At 43.7% G+C, this 16,642-nt stretch overlaps 1 protein-coding gene across 5 annotated transcripts in view; it reads left to right on the top strand.

The window, feature by feature from the left end:
- The window catches only part of LOC129701277 (acyl-CoA-binding domain-containing protein 6-like), a 462,001-nt gene that overhangs the window by 301,328 nt on the left and 144,031 nt on the right, over positions 1 to 16,642 (top strand). For all 5 annotated transcript variants that reach the window (XM_055642438.1, XM_055642437.1, XM_055642435.1 and 2 more), the window contains one exon: positions 2,862 to 2,938. In XM_055642438.1, coding sequence (XP_055498413.1) covers positions 2,862 to 2,938 — 77 coding nt within the window. The remainder of the gene's footprint in view (positions 1 to 2,861; positions 2,939 to 16,642) is intronic.

The raw sequence follows: 16,642 nt of genomic DNA on the forward strand, positions 1-16,642 counted from the left end.
CAAGGGTGATGTCTCCTGGTTAACTGTGAGTGAAATGCTGGCTGTTTTTCTGAATTGCTAGGAGGCTGCAGGAGGATCCAGAAGATTGTATTGTATTGTATTGTATTCAAATTTATTGTCATTGTCTCAATTTGAGACAATGAAATGAATTTCCCTTACAGGCAGTATCATAATTTTTTTTTTTAAATAAATAAATAAATAAATAATAAAACATATTAAAAATAAAATTGAAATTGAATTAAAAAAAAGCACAAACACAGAAAGACCACGACACAACATTACATAAATGGCACCAAGGTGAGGATGGCACCATAGTCCAGCCAGCCTCCCCTCCATGTTCATCCGTGGTCGGGGCCTTCCAAGCACCCGCAGTCGCCGCCCCGGGTGGCCCGATGTTCAGGCCCTCACGCCGGGCTGGTGGAACGCTGACGCCGAACCCCGACGGTGAGCATCCTCCTCCTCAGCGGCCCGGTCCTCCCGATCAGCCGCCTCCCGCTGCCGGAGTCTACAGCTCCTGAGTCCACAGGTCGAGCCGGGCAGAGTCACAGGACCCCGCGCTGTCCATCAGCGCCGCCCGCGTTGGGAGCTCCGCAAACCGCAGCTCCAGGATGTCGGTGCAGCAGGTCCAGCACTCCGGGCTCCAAACGGCGACCCCCCGGTAAGGCATCGCCAGCCCCGCGATGTTCCAGCGCTGTCCCGCCGCTGCTGGAGCTCCAGTCGATCCCGGCAGAAAGGCCGCGCCAATCCAGGTAGGTAGGCCGCTGGGGGGGGGGGGGGGGGGGGGGGGGGGGGCGAGGACGCGACTCGAATAATAGTCGCGTCCTCACCAGGAAGCGGCTGAAGGACGGTATCCCCCGCACCGTGCCCTCCTCCCCCACATAAAAACACCAAAAAACACAAAAAAACACACTTTTACATAACTAAATAAACAAAAAAACAAAAAGATACCGGGCTGTAGGTGGAGGCTGCTGGCACCAGCGCCACCGGAAGTACAACACTGATCATATGGATGCATGACATGAATGTGGAAACTGGAAAGTAAACTGGAAAATGTGAAGATAAAAATAAAAAAATAGAATGATGAGAGGCTGAAAGTTGTTGGTCATGGAATCATAGTGACACAGTGTGGAAACAGGCCCTTGGGCCCAACTTGTCCATACCGGCCAACATGTCCCAGCTACACTTGTCCCACCTGCCCGCATTTGACACATATCCCGCAAAACCTCTCCTATCCATGTTCCTATCTTAACTGTTTCTTAAATGTTACAATAGTCCCAGCCTCAACTATTTCCTCTGGCAGCTCGTTCCATACACCCACCAGTTACCTCTCAAATTCCTATTAAATCTTCTCCCATTCACCTTCAACCAATGATCCTCGATTCCCCTTCTCTGGACAAAAAAACCCCGCTCTATTCCTCTCATGATTTTATTCACCACTATAAGATCATCCCTCAGCCTCCTGCGTTCCAAGGTGTTCAAAGAGATCTGGGTGTACATGATCACTAGAAATTATCATGAAGGCATTACATCGCAGCTTGGTTTGGGAACAGCTCCATCCAAGACCGCAAGAAATTTCAGCGAATTGTGGACGCAGCCCAGACCCTCACACAAACCAACCTCCCTTCGATAGACTCTATTTATACCTCACTCTGCCTCGGCAAGGCCAGCAGCATAATCAAGGACGGGTGACACCCGGGCCACTCCCCCTTCTCCCCTCTCCCATCGGGCAAAAGGTATAGAAGTGTGAAAACACACACCTCCACATTCAGGGACAGTTGCTTCCCAGCTGTTATCAGGCAACTGAACCATCCTACCACAACCAGAGAGCAGTGCTGAACTACTATCTACCTCATTGGTGACCTTCGGACTATCATTGATCGGACTTTGCTGACTTTACCTTTCACTAAACCTTATTCCCTTATCGTGTATCTGTACACTGTAAATGGATAGATTATAATCATGTATTGTCTTTCTGCTGACTGGTTAGCACGCAACAAAAGCTTTTCATTGTACCTCGGTATACGTGACATTAAACTAAACTGAATTGAACTGAACAAAGACAAACGGGCATTCTTGCAAGAAGGTGGAAACAAAATACTGGAGTAACTCAGCGAAACAGGCCGCATCTCTAGAGAGAAGAAATTGGTGACGTTTTGGGTCGAGACCTTTCTTCAGACCTGAAATGTCACCCATTTCTTCTCTCCAGAGAAGCTGCCTGTCCCGCAGAGTTACTCCAGCATTTTGTGCCTACCTTCGAATACTTCAGGCAACCCTTGCTTTCTCTCTGCATCCCCTCCCCCTTTCCAGTTCTCCCGCTAGTCTTACTGTATCCGCCTACATTCTTTCTCTGACCTGCCCCCTCCCCTGACGTCAGTCTGAAGAAGGGTTCGACCCAAAACGTCGCCAATTCATAAAATTCAGTTTTGTTGTTGCTAATGTAAAATAATTTCCTATGTTGAAATTTAATGTCCTGGGGTTTCTCTCTCAACTCAATGTTGGAATCTCATTATGGACTATCGGTTATTCCAGATGGGTTATTACTTAAATCATGATAGTTGATAGCTGTTGCAAGGATCTGTAGGTCCTGTAATTTTGAACAAGACAAAAAATGCTGGAGGAACTCAGCAGGTCAGGCAGCACCTGTGCATGGAAAAGACAGATAACGTTTCGGGTTGTGACCCTTCTGATTGTGTCTTACTTGAATCAAATTGTTTACACATTTATAAACACGTGCTAAATGACCATTTGAAATAAGCTAGACCTTATTTGCCCATTGCAATAACTGTGAAAATATTCTAACTATTCTGCATTTAAAGTTGTCCGTATTGAGATTATATTAATTTCATTTAATTGTGTTTCAGGATTCACAGGACGAATGTGAGCATGTCTTATTTGGTGGTCCGGTGGTCAGCAGCCTTTATCAGGAGGAAAATATCAGGTGTGTTAACTGAACTGACTTTACACATAAATGTATTTATTATATGTGCATTTTTAACTATCTAGCCTACATTTTCATTGGCCCACATAAACTGATAGATTTGTCAACTGAGCAACTTGTATTTGTATCATAATTTTAACATAAATATAGTCCTGGATAAATGCATAATTAAAAAAAATAACTTGTGGGTCCATCCTGACCGTAACATGTTCACAAGTTACAAGAGTAGAATTATGCTATTCGGCCCATTCAATCATGGCTGATCTCTGCCACCTAATCCCATTTCCCTGCCTTCTCCCCATAGCCCCTTGACACCCGTTCTAATCAAGAATTTGTCTATCTCTGCCTGAAAAATATCCACGGACTTATCAATAACTATTTTAGTAACTACTGGACCCAGTGCTCGCCTACAGACACTTCAGTCACTTGCCCTGGCCAATTCTCTAGATTAAACTTTGTCCTGTCACCTGTAAGGCCCCTTACATATTGCCTGAGGAAACATTCCTGAATAAAAGTCATTTATTCTGCTGCTTCTAACCCTTGGCACTCTGGCAGTTGCAGTTGATTTTGGAGGAAGGTTAAAATCCCCTGCTATGACTGTAGTGGCCATTTGGCCTGTTTTGCATGTCATTGTGGATGGCATGTGCCTTTAAATTTTAGAGTGCCCGTTATAATGTGGGTGGGATTTATGACGTGTCTTTGGGCGTGTTTGCAGCTTAACTGCTAGCGCAGAAGTTTGGTTTTTAGATGAGTTTGGAGAGACGATGGAGAAGGTTAATCCTTCGACCATGTCATTGCATGTCATTGTTAAGGAGACACGAGGAGCTTTCTAATATCTGAAGTAATGAGCTGGAGTTCCAAGAAAATTGCTTTAACAAGTCGGAAAAACCTTGGATGTATCTTACTGTTTTCTATCTCCAATAAAGAAAATATTCATCAAAAGCCTGTGTGCTGAAGCTTTATGAATGTTGAAACTCTGAAGGTCTCTGAGGCAGCTTGCATGCGTACCGAAGATATTCCCCTTATCCATTCTCATCCAATTAGCGGCTAGGGTGCTAATTACCTGAAAGATATGAAAAATCTGCCGCTACAATGACAACCCTTTTAGTCTTGCAGCTGTCTGCTATCTCCTAGCCTAATGGCTAATCTTGACTAGTCTTCTGGAATTTTTTGAGGATGTGACAAGTAAAATGGATGAAGGGGTGCCAGTGGATGTAGTGTATCTAGACCTTTGATAAGGTCCCGCACGGGAGACTGGTGACTAAAATTAGAGCACATGGTATTGGGGGTAGGGCATTGACATGGATAGAATTTGGTTGGCAGACAGGAAGCAAAGAGTAGGAGTGAACGGGTCCTTTTCAGAATGGCAGGCAGTGGCGAGTGGAGTGTCGCAATGCTCGGTATAGGGGCCACAACTGTTTACCATATATATTAATGATTTGGAAGAGGGAATTAGGAGCAACACTAGCAAGTTTGTGGATGACACAAAGCTGGGTGGCAGTGTGAACTGTGAAGAGGATGTTAGGAGGTTGCAGTGTGACCTGGACAGGTTGAGTGAGTGGGCAGATGCGTGGCAGATGCAGTATAATATAGATAAATGTGAGGTTATCCACTTTGGTGGCAAAAACAAGGGGGCCGATTATTATCTCAAAGGGGTTAGGTTAGGTAAGGGGAGGGGCAGCGAGACCTGGGTGTCCTTGTACACCAGTCACTGAAAGATGGCGTGCAGGTACAGCAAGCAGTGAAGAAAGCTAATGGAATGTTGGCCTTCATAACAAGAGGATTTCAGTATAGGAGTAAAGAGGTTCTTCTGCAGTTGTATAGGGCTCTGGTAAGACCACATCTGGAGTATTGTGTACAGTTTTGGTCTCCTAATTTGAGGAAGGACATCCTTGTGATTGAGGCAGTGCAGCGTAGGTTCATGAGATTGATCCCTGGGATGGCGGGACTGTCATATGAGGAAAGATTGAAAAGACTAGGCTTGTATTCACTGGAGTTTAGAAGGATGAGGGGGTATCTTATAGAAACGTATAACCATATAACAATTACAGCACGGAAACAGGTCATCTCGGCCCTACAAGTCCGTGCCGAACAATTATTTTCCCCTAGTCCCATCTACCTGCACTCAGACCATAACCCTCCATTCCTTTCCCATCCATATACCTGTCCAATTTATTTTTAAATGATAAAATCGAGCCTGCCTCCACCACTTCCACTGGAAGCTCATTCCACACAGCTACCACTCTCTGAGTAAAGAAGTTCCCCCTCATGTTACCCCTAAACTTCTGTCCCTTAATTCTGAAGTAATGTCCTCTTGTTTGAATCTTCCCTACTCTCAATGAGAAAAGCTTGTCCATGTCAACTCTGTCTATCCCTCTCATCATTTTAAAGAACCTCTATCAAGTCCCCCCTTAATCTTCTGCGCTCCAGAGAATAAAGACCTAACTTGTTCAACCTTTCTCTGTAACTTAGTTGCTGAAACCCAGGCAACATTCTAGTAAATCTCCTCTGTACTCTCTCTATTTTGTTGACATCCTTCCTATAATTGGGCGACCAAAATTGTACACCATACTCCAGAATTGGTCTCACCAATGCCTTGTACAATTTTAACATTACATCCCAGCTTCTATACTCAATGCTCTGATTTATAAAGGCTAGCATACCAAAAGCTTTCTTTACCACCCTATCTATATGAGATTCCCCCTTCAGGGAACTATGCACAGTTATTCCTAGATCTCTCTGTTCAACTGCATTCCTCAATTCGCTACCATTTAACATGTACGTCCTATTTTGATTTGTCCTGCCAAGATGTAGCACCTCACACTTATCAGCATTAAATTAATTCCATCTGCCATCTTTCAGCCCATTCTTCCAAATGGCCTAAATCTCTCTGTAGACTTTGGAAATCTACTTCATTATCCACAACACCACCTATCTTGGTATCATCTGCATACTTACTAATCCGATTTACCACACCTTCATCCAGATCATTGATGTACATGACAAACAACAGTCGACCCAATACAGATCCCTGAGGCACCCCACTAGTCACCTGCCTCCAACCTGACAAACAGCCATCCACCACTACTCTCTGGCGTCTCCCATTCAGCCACTGTTAGAAACATAGAAACATAGAAAATAGGTGCAGGAGTAGGCCATTCGGCGCTTCGAGCCTACACCTCCATTCAATATGATCATCCAACTCAGTATCCTGTACCTGCCTTCTCTCCATACCCCCTGATCCCTTTAGCCACAAGGGCCACATCTAACTCCCTCTTAAATATAGCCAATGAACTGGCCTCAACTACCTTCTGTGGCAGAGAATTACAGAGATTCACCACTCTGTGTGAAAAATGTTTTCCTCATCTCGGTCCTAAAAGATTTCCCCCTTATCCTTAAACTGTGACCCCTTGTTCTGGACTTCCCCAACATCGGGAACAATCTTCCTGCATCTAGCCTGTCCAACCCCTTAAGAATTTTGTAAGTTTCTATAAGATCCCCCCTCAATCTTCTAAATTCTAGCGAGTACAAACCAGTCTATCTATCCAGTCTTTCTTCATATGAAAGTCCTGACATCCCAGGAATCAGTCTGGTGAACCTTCTCTGTATTCCCTCTATGGCACGAATGTCCTTCCTCAGATTAGGAGACCAAAACTGCACGCAATACTCCAGGTGTGGTCTCACCAAGACCCTGTACAACTGCAGTAGAACCTCCCTGCTCCTATACTCAAATCCTTTTGCTATGAATGCTAACATACCATTTGCCTTCTTCACTGCCTGCTGCACCTGCATGCCTACTTTTAATGACTGGTGTACCATGACACCCAGGTCTCGTTGCATCTCCCCCTTTCCTAATTGGCCACCATTCAGATAATAGTCTACTTTACTGTTTTTGCCACCAAAGTGAATAACCTCACATTTATCCACATTATACTGCATCTGCCATGCATTTCCCACTCACCCAGCCTATCCAAGTCACCTTGCAGCCTCCTAGCATCCTCCACACAGCTAACACTGGGTTGAATCAGGGAATCCATCTTGCTACTCCTGCATTTATACCCAACAATTGAACCTTCTTAACCAACCTTCCATGAGGAACCTTGTCAAAGGCCTTACTAAAGTCCATATAGACAACATCCACTGCTTTACCCTCATCAATTTCCCTAGTAACCGCTTCAAAAAATTCAAGAAGATTAGTCAAACATGACCTTCGATTGCAATATAAAATTATAAAAGGACTGGACAAGCTAGATGCAGGAAAAATGTTCCCAATGTTGGGCGAGTCCAGAACCAGGGGCCACAGGGTTAGAACAAAGGGGAAGCCATTTAAGACTGAGGCGAGAAAGAAACTTTTTCACCCAGAGAGTTGTGAATTTGTGGAATTCCCTGCCACAGAGGGCCGTGGAGGCCAAATTACTGGATGAATTTAAGAGAGAGTTAGATAGAGCTCTAGGGGCTAGTGGAATCAAGGGATATGGGGAGAAGGCAGGCACGGTTTAATGATTGGGGACGATCAGCCATGATCACAATGAATGGTGGTGCTGGCTCGAAGGGTTGAATGGCCTCCTCCTGCACCTATTTTCTATGTTTCTATGTCCCAGTTGCATGTACATATCCACACCCTTAGTTCATCCGGCGTACTGTTTAGACCTGTTTCGTCGAAATTATGAAATTTAGTCCAACTCCCTTTCTCCCTTTCTTTGCTCCCTGCCAGGCTCCTGCCTGTCCTATCTACCGAACTTCTAATCAGGCACAAAAAGACACAAAGTGCTGGTGTAACTCAGCAGGTCAGACCGCATCTCTGGAGAACATGGATAGGGGACATTTTGGCTCGAGACTCCACTTCAGATTTAACCATTGTCTCTAATGAAGGCAGCAACTACTAGGTTAATGAGTGGCCATTGAAACTGACGGACAATTGATTCTATTAATATTAGTGCCACCATGCTCATTTAAAATCAAAAATAACTTTATTGCTTGAAAAGACTTTTAAAATCCGGTATGTAACTCACTAGCCACTAACCCCCTTTCTACCATGGACTATTATCTTTTTTACTTGATTTTCAATAACTCGAGGATCTTTAGCAATGTAGCTATTGTGTTCAAGGAGAACTACCTGCATCAGTATTTTGGTTCAGTATGTCCTGAAGACATTAAGGGATGTGTTATTCATCACAGTGAAAAATAGATTTAAGACATTTATCCAAAAGTGGTGCTGGTGTTGTATAAATTGAGGAATATCTGTAAATGGTGGAAAGTATTCAAACAAAAAACTGCTTGCTAGAATAATTAATTAGTATGTTCATAAAAGTGGAAGACCACAGTTGTGCAATTCACCCATTGTGTGCACCAAATGAGGCAAGGACGGTATCTAGATAAACAAATGTGTTTGCATCGACATAATTAGAAAGCAATCCAACCAACTGGGAACTGTCAAAAACAACAAGGGATTACCAAGAAAGGAATTAGAGACAAAGAAAGGAGAATTACAACAACTTCAAATACTGTAGGTATTGAAATTGTTGATAAAAAATACATCTCTTGATGCTCCTGAACACATCATCAGTGATGTAACCTGGGGTCATTGGGTGTTTCGGGTCTTTCAACATCAGACACCCTCACCCAGGCGACCCAGCCGTGGTTGATCAGACCACGACTTGTGTTCAGGTGGCATTCGCTCCTCCCCATGGACCTCCTCTCCTGATCCAGAGCCATCTCCAGGCCTTCACCACTGTGGTGTTCTTGATGGCCCTTCTCCTCGCCACTCCGTTTATGCCCTGTGCACTCAAGGCTTTGTAGAGCGATTGCCCTGCAAAACCTCTGCAGCCAACCTCGATGGGCATTCACCAAGTATTGAAGTTAATGTTTGCGAATCAAGTTTGCAACTCCGGAGAGAAGGAACGGGTGACGTTTCGGGTCAAGACCCTTCTTCAGAAGTCTGAAGAAGGGTTTCGACCCGAAATGTCACCCATTCCTTCTCTCCAGAGATGCTGCCAGTCCCGCTGAGTTACGTGTCTACCTTCAATTTAAACCAATATCTGCAGTTCTTTCCTACACAAGTTTGGAACTATGAACATTCTTTCCATTCTTTTTTCATCTTCTTTTTCCTGAAGCTTTTATCACTTGCTCCCTTAACCCTGTTCATGCCCAACTGTTTGATGTGTATTTTCCTTTTCCAACCCATAATGAATGGTTGGGAGTATAAGTTGGTTGTACAGCCCATGGTCCGTGACTTGTGATGAAGAAGAATTATGTTCAGGTTCTGTTCCCTCTCTTTTAAAATTGTCATCCTCAAACAGAAACATTCTTAAACCCTCTATTACAGAATAATACAGTACAGAAACAGGCCCTTAGGCCCAACATGTGCATGCTGACCAAGATGCCCCATCTAAGCTAATCCCATTTGACCCATATCCCTCCAAACCTTTCCCATCCACGTACTTCTCCAAATGTCTTTTAAATAGTACCTGCCTCAACTACCTTCTCTGGCAGCTTGTTCCATACACCCACCACCCTCTGTGGGAAATCCCTCTGTTGATAGAAACTTCTATCGCAACTCTCTTTTCAAATGTTCAGTACATTGTTGTTCCTCTGATCTATGCTCATAATTCTCTGCTTGTAACTTCTGCATGGGCTATGTGTTGAGGTAAACAATTCGACTGAGACACATGTACTCCCATCTCAGTGGAAATGTTATTATCTAGTAATTCCGAGTGTGGCAGCCTCGTTTGCAGCTGTACGTACTTTCGTCCTTTTAAAAATTTTTAGTCTGTCAAAAAGTTTTATTGTGGAGGTCTTTTAGTCTTTTTATGTGGGGGGGGGGGAACTGTTTTTCACAGTTGCTACCTGGGTCGAGGATGCGTCTTTCCTCCGAGCCGCATCTTCGCCCCCTCCTCGCGAACTACCATCTGGATTGGCGTGGCCTTTCCTGCTAGAGACCGGCCAGAGCTTCAGCTTGAGCGGCGGAATTACCATCGCAGAGCGGGTGATTCCTTGCTAGGGTCGCCGTGTTGGAAGCTCAGGAGTGCTGGGACTGCCGACTATAACATCGTGGAGCTGTGGTCTGCGGAACTTCCAGCCGCGGGCGGCGCTGACTGTAACATCGCGGAGGCCTGGGATCTTTCGCCGAGGTCGCCAGTGTTGGAGCTCCGTCTAGCTCGGCCTGTGGACTTTGGGAGCCGTGGTCTCCGGTAGCCGCGGAACTCCAAGCCGCTGAGAGCGTTCTTCCGACACCGGAGTTCCATCATCCGGCGAGAGGGCCTGAAACTTCGGGACGTCCGTAGCGGCGACTGCGGAGGGTTCAATAGGCCACGACCACGGGTGAACATAGAGGAGTGGACTGAAGTTTTATTGCCTTCCCTCCCAGTGGAAAACATTGATTCCGCTGCGGGGGATGTTTTATGTTTTTTGTTAAATTCTATAGTTTTGTGTTTATCTTATTTATGTGCTGCAATGGTAACTCAAATTTCACTGCACCAATTGGTATATGTGACAATAAATGTCCTTTGTCCTTTGTACCTGTTTACAAGTAAATATTCGGGTAGATCATTTGCACTTCTGATCACTATTTTTATGATGTTATTTATGGAAACCTTCACATCTTTGGAATGTGTGAGGAAACCCGAGCACCCGGAGAATACAGACGTGGTCACAGGGAGAATGTACAAACTCTACATCGTCAGGATCGAACCTGGGTCTCTGGTGCTGTGAGGCAGCAACTCTGCCATTGTGCCCCTGTGTCACCCTTAGGTGCTTGGGCAGGTCCAAAAAGAAGTGAATGGAGGTAACTGAAGAATTGGAATTGAAGGCAGTTAGTGGAAGGTTAACTCCTGGGCCAAAAAGCTCTAGCTTTGGCATTTACTGTTTAAAAAGGATAAACGATGATCACATTTAATAGCTACATGGATGAACATTTGAAGTGCAAACCCCTCAAGGCTATGGACTAAGAGCTTGGAATTGAAATTAAGATCATTTTTATTTAGTCATTGAGTGCACGATAGGCCAAATTGCCCCTCTTTTTGTCCCTCATATTTCTATTATATTAAATGCTGTTGGCACTGATAGATGCTGATTCCAAATGTGAAACCATTGTTCGAAATTCTAAAGTGCATGAACAGACACCTGATGGATATGCACATAAATCTTTGAACATGGTAGGGCAACTTGAGAAAATGTTTTTTTTAAGAAAGTGTTCACTGAGACACCAAGTCTTTTAAAGTAGCTGCATAGAGTACAATGCAGGTGGGTTTAGTTTAGCTTAGTTTAAAGATACAGTGTGTGGAAACAGGCCCGTCAGCACCGTCCAGTGATCCTCACACACTAACACTATCCTATACACACTTGGGACAAATTACAATTTTACTGAAGTCAATTAACCTACAAACATAGAAACATAGAAAATAGGTACAGGAGGAGGCCATTCGGCCTTTCGAGCCAGCACCGCCATTTATTGTGATCATGGCTGATCATCTCCAATCAATAACCCGTGCCTGCCTTCTCCCCATATCCCTTGATTCCACTAGCCCCTAGAGCTCTATCTAACTCTCTCTGTTGGAGTGTGGGAGGAAACCGGAGCACCTGGTGAAAACACACGCAGGTCACGGGGAGAACGTACAAACTCTGAACAAGCAGCACCCGTAGTCAGATCGAAGCCGGGTCTCTGGCGCTGTAAAGCACCTTGCTGCCCTTGGTCATGTGGTCATGTAGAGTTTTTAATAAAATGCTAGTGCTGCTTGAGCTTGAGTTACTTGAGCACTTAACCCAATTCTATTCACTACATAATAGGGATAATCTTAAGTTTGCAATGAAGATGTGAACATATATTCAGTGGAATGGTCTTGGTTTGAGGTACTTTGCTTTCTGTAGATAATTTGGAAGAATTGAGATTGTTTTCCTCAGAGCAGCAACAATTTAGAGAGTTGTTGAAGATCATAAAGGGGGTCAATAAAAAAAGTTTCTACTGGCAGAGAGTCAAGATTTAAAGTAATGGGCAAAAAGAAGCAGGGAGTCCTTAAGCTTCCATAACTCTAAAATCTTCTAAGACCAGAAAATATTCACAACTTTATTCCCCCATTTCCACCTACAGGCAAGATGCTTTACGTGTGTTTGATTTATCTTTTTTTTTAAATAATATGTTTGTTTAATTGTTGCCAAAATCTAATTAATGTGCTGTATTTTTGAAATAACACACTCAAATTTACACCTATTTAAATGGATATATTTAATCTACACATTTTTGAATTACACACTACTTTTCAGGAACATTACCCCCACATAAAACGTGAGGTGGCTGCATTCTTATTTAGGCATTGTATTTCGTAATTTAACACATTTTTCTATGTGTTTTTGGATTAGTTGCTTCTGAGTTTGAAGCTTTTGAATTAAAAAAAGTAACAAAGGACAAGAAATAAGTAATTTTGAAATAAAGACAAAAGATGTATGAAATGTTCCTAGGTAGGCAGCACGTGTGGGAAGAAACACATTTCCTGTTTAAGAGGACATGGAGTCGTATAGTGTAAAAATAGGCCTTTCGGCCCAACATGTCCCAGCTACACTGCTGGCGTTTGGCCCATATCCCACCAAACCTGTCCTATCCATGTACCTGTCTAACTGTTTCTTAAACATTGGGATAGTCTCTGCCTCAACTACCTCCTCTGGCAGCTATGCACTAAAATGTAATGTGGTGACAAAAGTCTGGCTTGTCACTTGGCTGGGCAGCAGTGTTTGAGGAAATGTTGCAAGAATGCAGCACATATTTTGTATAAAGCGCTCAAAGTACAAGAGAAAAGAAAAATTGTGTCATTGATGAATGATGCCAAGGTCCAATGTACGTGTCCAAAAGTGACGCGATAAAAGTAGTACATATATCTCAAAATCCATTTAAAACACATGATTTTTAATGTGTCTTGTTGGAAGTTACCTCTAATAATTGAGGGCAGACAAAAATGATAGAGAAACTCAGTGGGTGAGGCAGCATCTATGGAACGAAGGAAATAGGCACTGTTTCGCTTTGAGACCCTTCTTCAGACTGATGTGAGGGTGGGGGGGGGGGGGCGGGAAGAAGAAAGGAAGAGGTAGAGACAGTGGGCTGAGGGAGAGCTGGGAAGGGGAGGAGAAAGTAGGGACTACCTGAAATTAGAGGTCAATGTTCATACCGCTGGGGTGCAAACTGCCCAAGCAAAATATGAGGTGCTGCTCCTCCAATTTACGTTGGGCCTCACTCTGGCCATGGAAGAGGCCCAGGACAGAAAGGTCGGATTCGGAATGGGAGGGGGAGTTGAAGTGCCGAGCCACCGGGAGATCAGGTTGGTTATTGCGAACTGAGCGGAGGTGTTGGGCGAAGCGATCGCCAAGCCTACGCTTGGTCTCACCGATGTAGAACAGCTGACACCTAGAGCAGTGTATGTAATAGATGAGGTTGGAGGAGGTGCAGGTGAACCTCTGCCACACCTGGAAAGACTGCTTGGGTCCTTGAATGGAGTCAAGAGGGGAGGTAAAGCGCAAGTGTAGCATTTCCTGCAGTTGCAAGGGAAAGTGCCAGGAGAGGTGGTTTGGGTGGGAAGGGATAAAATAACAGGGAGTTATAGAGGGAGCGGTCTCTGCGGAAAGCAGATGGGAGATGGGAAGATGTGGCCAGTGGTGGGATGCCGTTGGAGGTGGCAAAAATGTTGGAGGATTATTTGTTGTAATAATCGATTGAGTGTGATTATAAAAGGAAATGTAGCAGAGTGGATGTATTTATTGATAGACTGGAAGGAGAAGGATAAATTTTAAATACTGTTACTATTGAGGAGTTGGAAGTTCTTTTGCTGATTGTTCCACTTAACCATTTAACTATTGACACAAATAAGCTTTAACTGGATCAAAACTGCCTCATTTTGAAATTAGCTGATGTCTCCAATGTCTTGGAGATTGTTGGCATACAGTGAGTTGGAGCACAAAAGAGTTCGGGAGGTTTAGATCAATTGTCAGGATGAGCTGACAGATGGCAGGTAAAATCTAAAGCAGTGCAGTGTTTAAGGAGAAGCTAGATAAATAATGGAAAGTTATGCTGAGGGTCAGATGAAGTTGAGCAGAAAGATATTGCGGGGCAGCATAAAAAACAAAATAAACCCGTTTCTCTTCTGCAAATTTCTATGTTTTGCGTAGATGAGGCATTCAGAAAAGGAAAAATATAAAGTTTAGAGATAGAGCTTGGAAACAGGCCCTTCAGGACTAACACTATCCTACACACATTTGGGACAATTTACAATTTTACCAAAGCCGATTTATCTACAAACATGTACGTCTTTGGTGGGAGGAAACCGGAGCACCCAGAGAAAACACACGCAGAACGTACAAAGTCCGCACAGATCGAACCCGGGTCTCTGGCGCTGTAAGGCAGCAACTCTTCCGCTTAGCTATTGGTAGAATTCTACAGGGATTTTGTTTTTTCCCCCTGTTTATTCAGATTCAGATTCAATTTTAATTGTCATTGTCAGTGTACAGTACAGAGACAACGAAATGCATTATGGAGAGGTTATCTGGTTATGATACATAAGCCTCAGAGCTATTTTCATTTTTACATGTGCTTGCCTGCGGTCCCTTTTGTTAATGTGTAGTAATGAAGCAAAACCCTGCATTTCATTGCTTCACTTGTATTTGTTGTACAGCATCAACACCCAAGGGAAAAATGTAATAGTCATACCAAATTGCAGATAAACAAAACTCAGCTCATATTCCTACCAAGCAATTTCTTGTCTATATTTTAAAAACAAAATGTTTGCAATATGCAATGATTTTTATAACTTGTTCGTAAGCAATAACTTGTATTTGCATTATGAGTCTTTCTCTATACCTCACATAAAGGGAAGAAACCTCCTCTGAAGAAGTTCAAAGACTAGTGATGCTTTTAGACTTTAGAGATACAGTACGGAAACAGGCCGACCAGTGATCGCCCCGCACACCACACACTAGGGCCAATTTACAATTTTTACTTCTTCTTCTTATCGAGTCCACACACAAGATTAGAAGTTGTTCAGCCAGAGCTGAGCACACTTCTCGGCATCTGCATACAATGGTGTCTGTCTTGTCGCCTTTTGTGCTTCTTGTGCGTGCGTGGTGGTGGAAAGATTGGTGGTAACAGGGCCACGGCGTGAATGCTCTTTCCTTGATCCCTACAATTTTTACTGAAGGCAATTAAGCTACAAACCTGTACGTCTTTGGAGTGTGGGAGGAGATCGGAGCACCAGGACAAAACCCAGGTGGACACGGGAAGAACCTATAAACCCCAGATAGACAGCACCCGTGGTCAGGATGACCAATTGGGTTAAGTTTTGATTTGAATCTAGAATTTCAGCCTGCTAATATGACAAGAATAGGAATTAGACCGAGATGAATTGGGGATAGCTGGCGCTGGTTGACATGGACATGTGTGAAGTAACGTATGTTGCATCAGTGAATAAAGCTATTCTGACTGAATGGTACCTGAAGGGTGTCCTGGAATGAGATGGAAGCAGTGGAGCAGAAAGTTGATTTTGGCTGAAATCTAACGATTGGATCTCGAAAATTTTGGCCAGCAAGAATCTGCCAAGCTTGGTCATGAAGATTTTAGTTGATCCAACATTTGCAATTCCTTTTGGGAGAAGACATCTCTGTTGCATTTCAATTGGGAAAGAGGACTTCTTAATTTTTCACCAAATGACACTAACTCTAAAGATTGTGCCCTATTTCTTGGATCTCCCAAACAAAAGGTGGACGTTTCCTTGTGCTAAAGATAGACACAAAATGCTGGAGTAACTCTGCGGGTCAGGCAGCCCTGGTGCCACGATAGGGAAGAAGGTAAGAGCAGAAGTATGGTAAAGAAACCAATGTGGTCAAGGACCTGTCAACTCTGGTGAAGCAGAATCCATGTTTGATTGATGAAGATGTGTTGGAAGCTTTGGAATGGAAGATGGCATTTGTGAAGCACAAGTATGGAGAGTGGATTGTAAGGTTTTAACCTCAGGAGTTATTTAAAATGCATTGATATTTGAGGGGTTGGAAAGAAGAAATAAAATGAATGAAATGTTGAGCTCCTTTGTGGAGGGTCTCGTGTATGTATTGACCCACTTGTGGTTTCCTTGAATATGATTAAAAGTAAACGATTGTTTACATGTATTCCTAAAGTTAGCAGAATATTTTCAAATGTGGAACTTTTTTCCATTTGGGATTATTAATGTTAGCGAAGTAGAAAAAAGCGTTTACTACTTAACACAAAATATCCAGATTAGATCTACTGATGCGAGAACTGGCGTCTTTATAATGTATTGGCTGTTTTGGGTATGCATAACCCTTCTAGCGCCAAATTATTTTTGGCTTCAATGGCAATGTTTTATGATTTTAGAAAAAAAAATCATGGGTTGGTGGTGCAGGGAAAGCAGGTGTGCTCACGGCAAGTTAAGGCCGAGGTACCCACATATTCCTGAAATTCAGCCACCAACTTGGTGTACATTAGGTTTTGTCATCTGCTATAAAAGATCAAAAGTCAAGGTACTAGACCAAGTGGGACCCGTTGGGTTCCTGTCACACGGGAGGCCTGGTCCCTCAACACAATATTGCATCACTAACCCATAGCCACCAAGGGGGGTGTGGTCCCCCAACTCAACCCGTTGTCGAACGTAAGATTCTAGCACTGCCTGCCTCACACAGCATTGGACTTCAAAAAAAAACAATTCCACTTCCCCA

The sequence above is a fragment of the Leucoraja erinacea genome, chromosome 10 (assembly GCF_028641065.1).
Source record: "Leucoraja erinacea ecotype New England chromosome 10, Leri_hhj_1, whole genome shotgun sequence".
In the NCBI taxonomy this organism is placed as follows: domain Eukaryota; kingdom Metazoa; phylum Chordata; class Chondrichthyes; order Rajiformes; family Rajidae; genus Leucoraja; species Leucoraja erinaceus.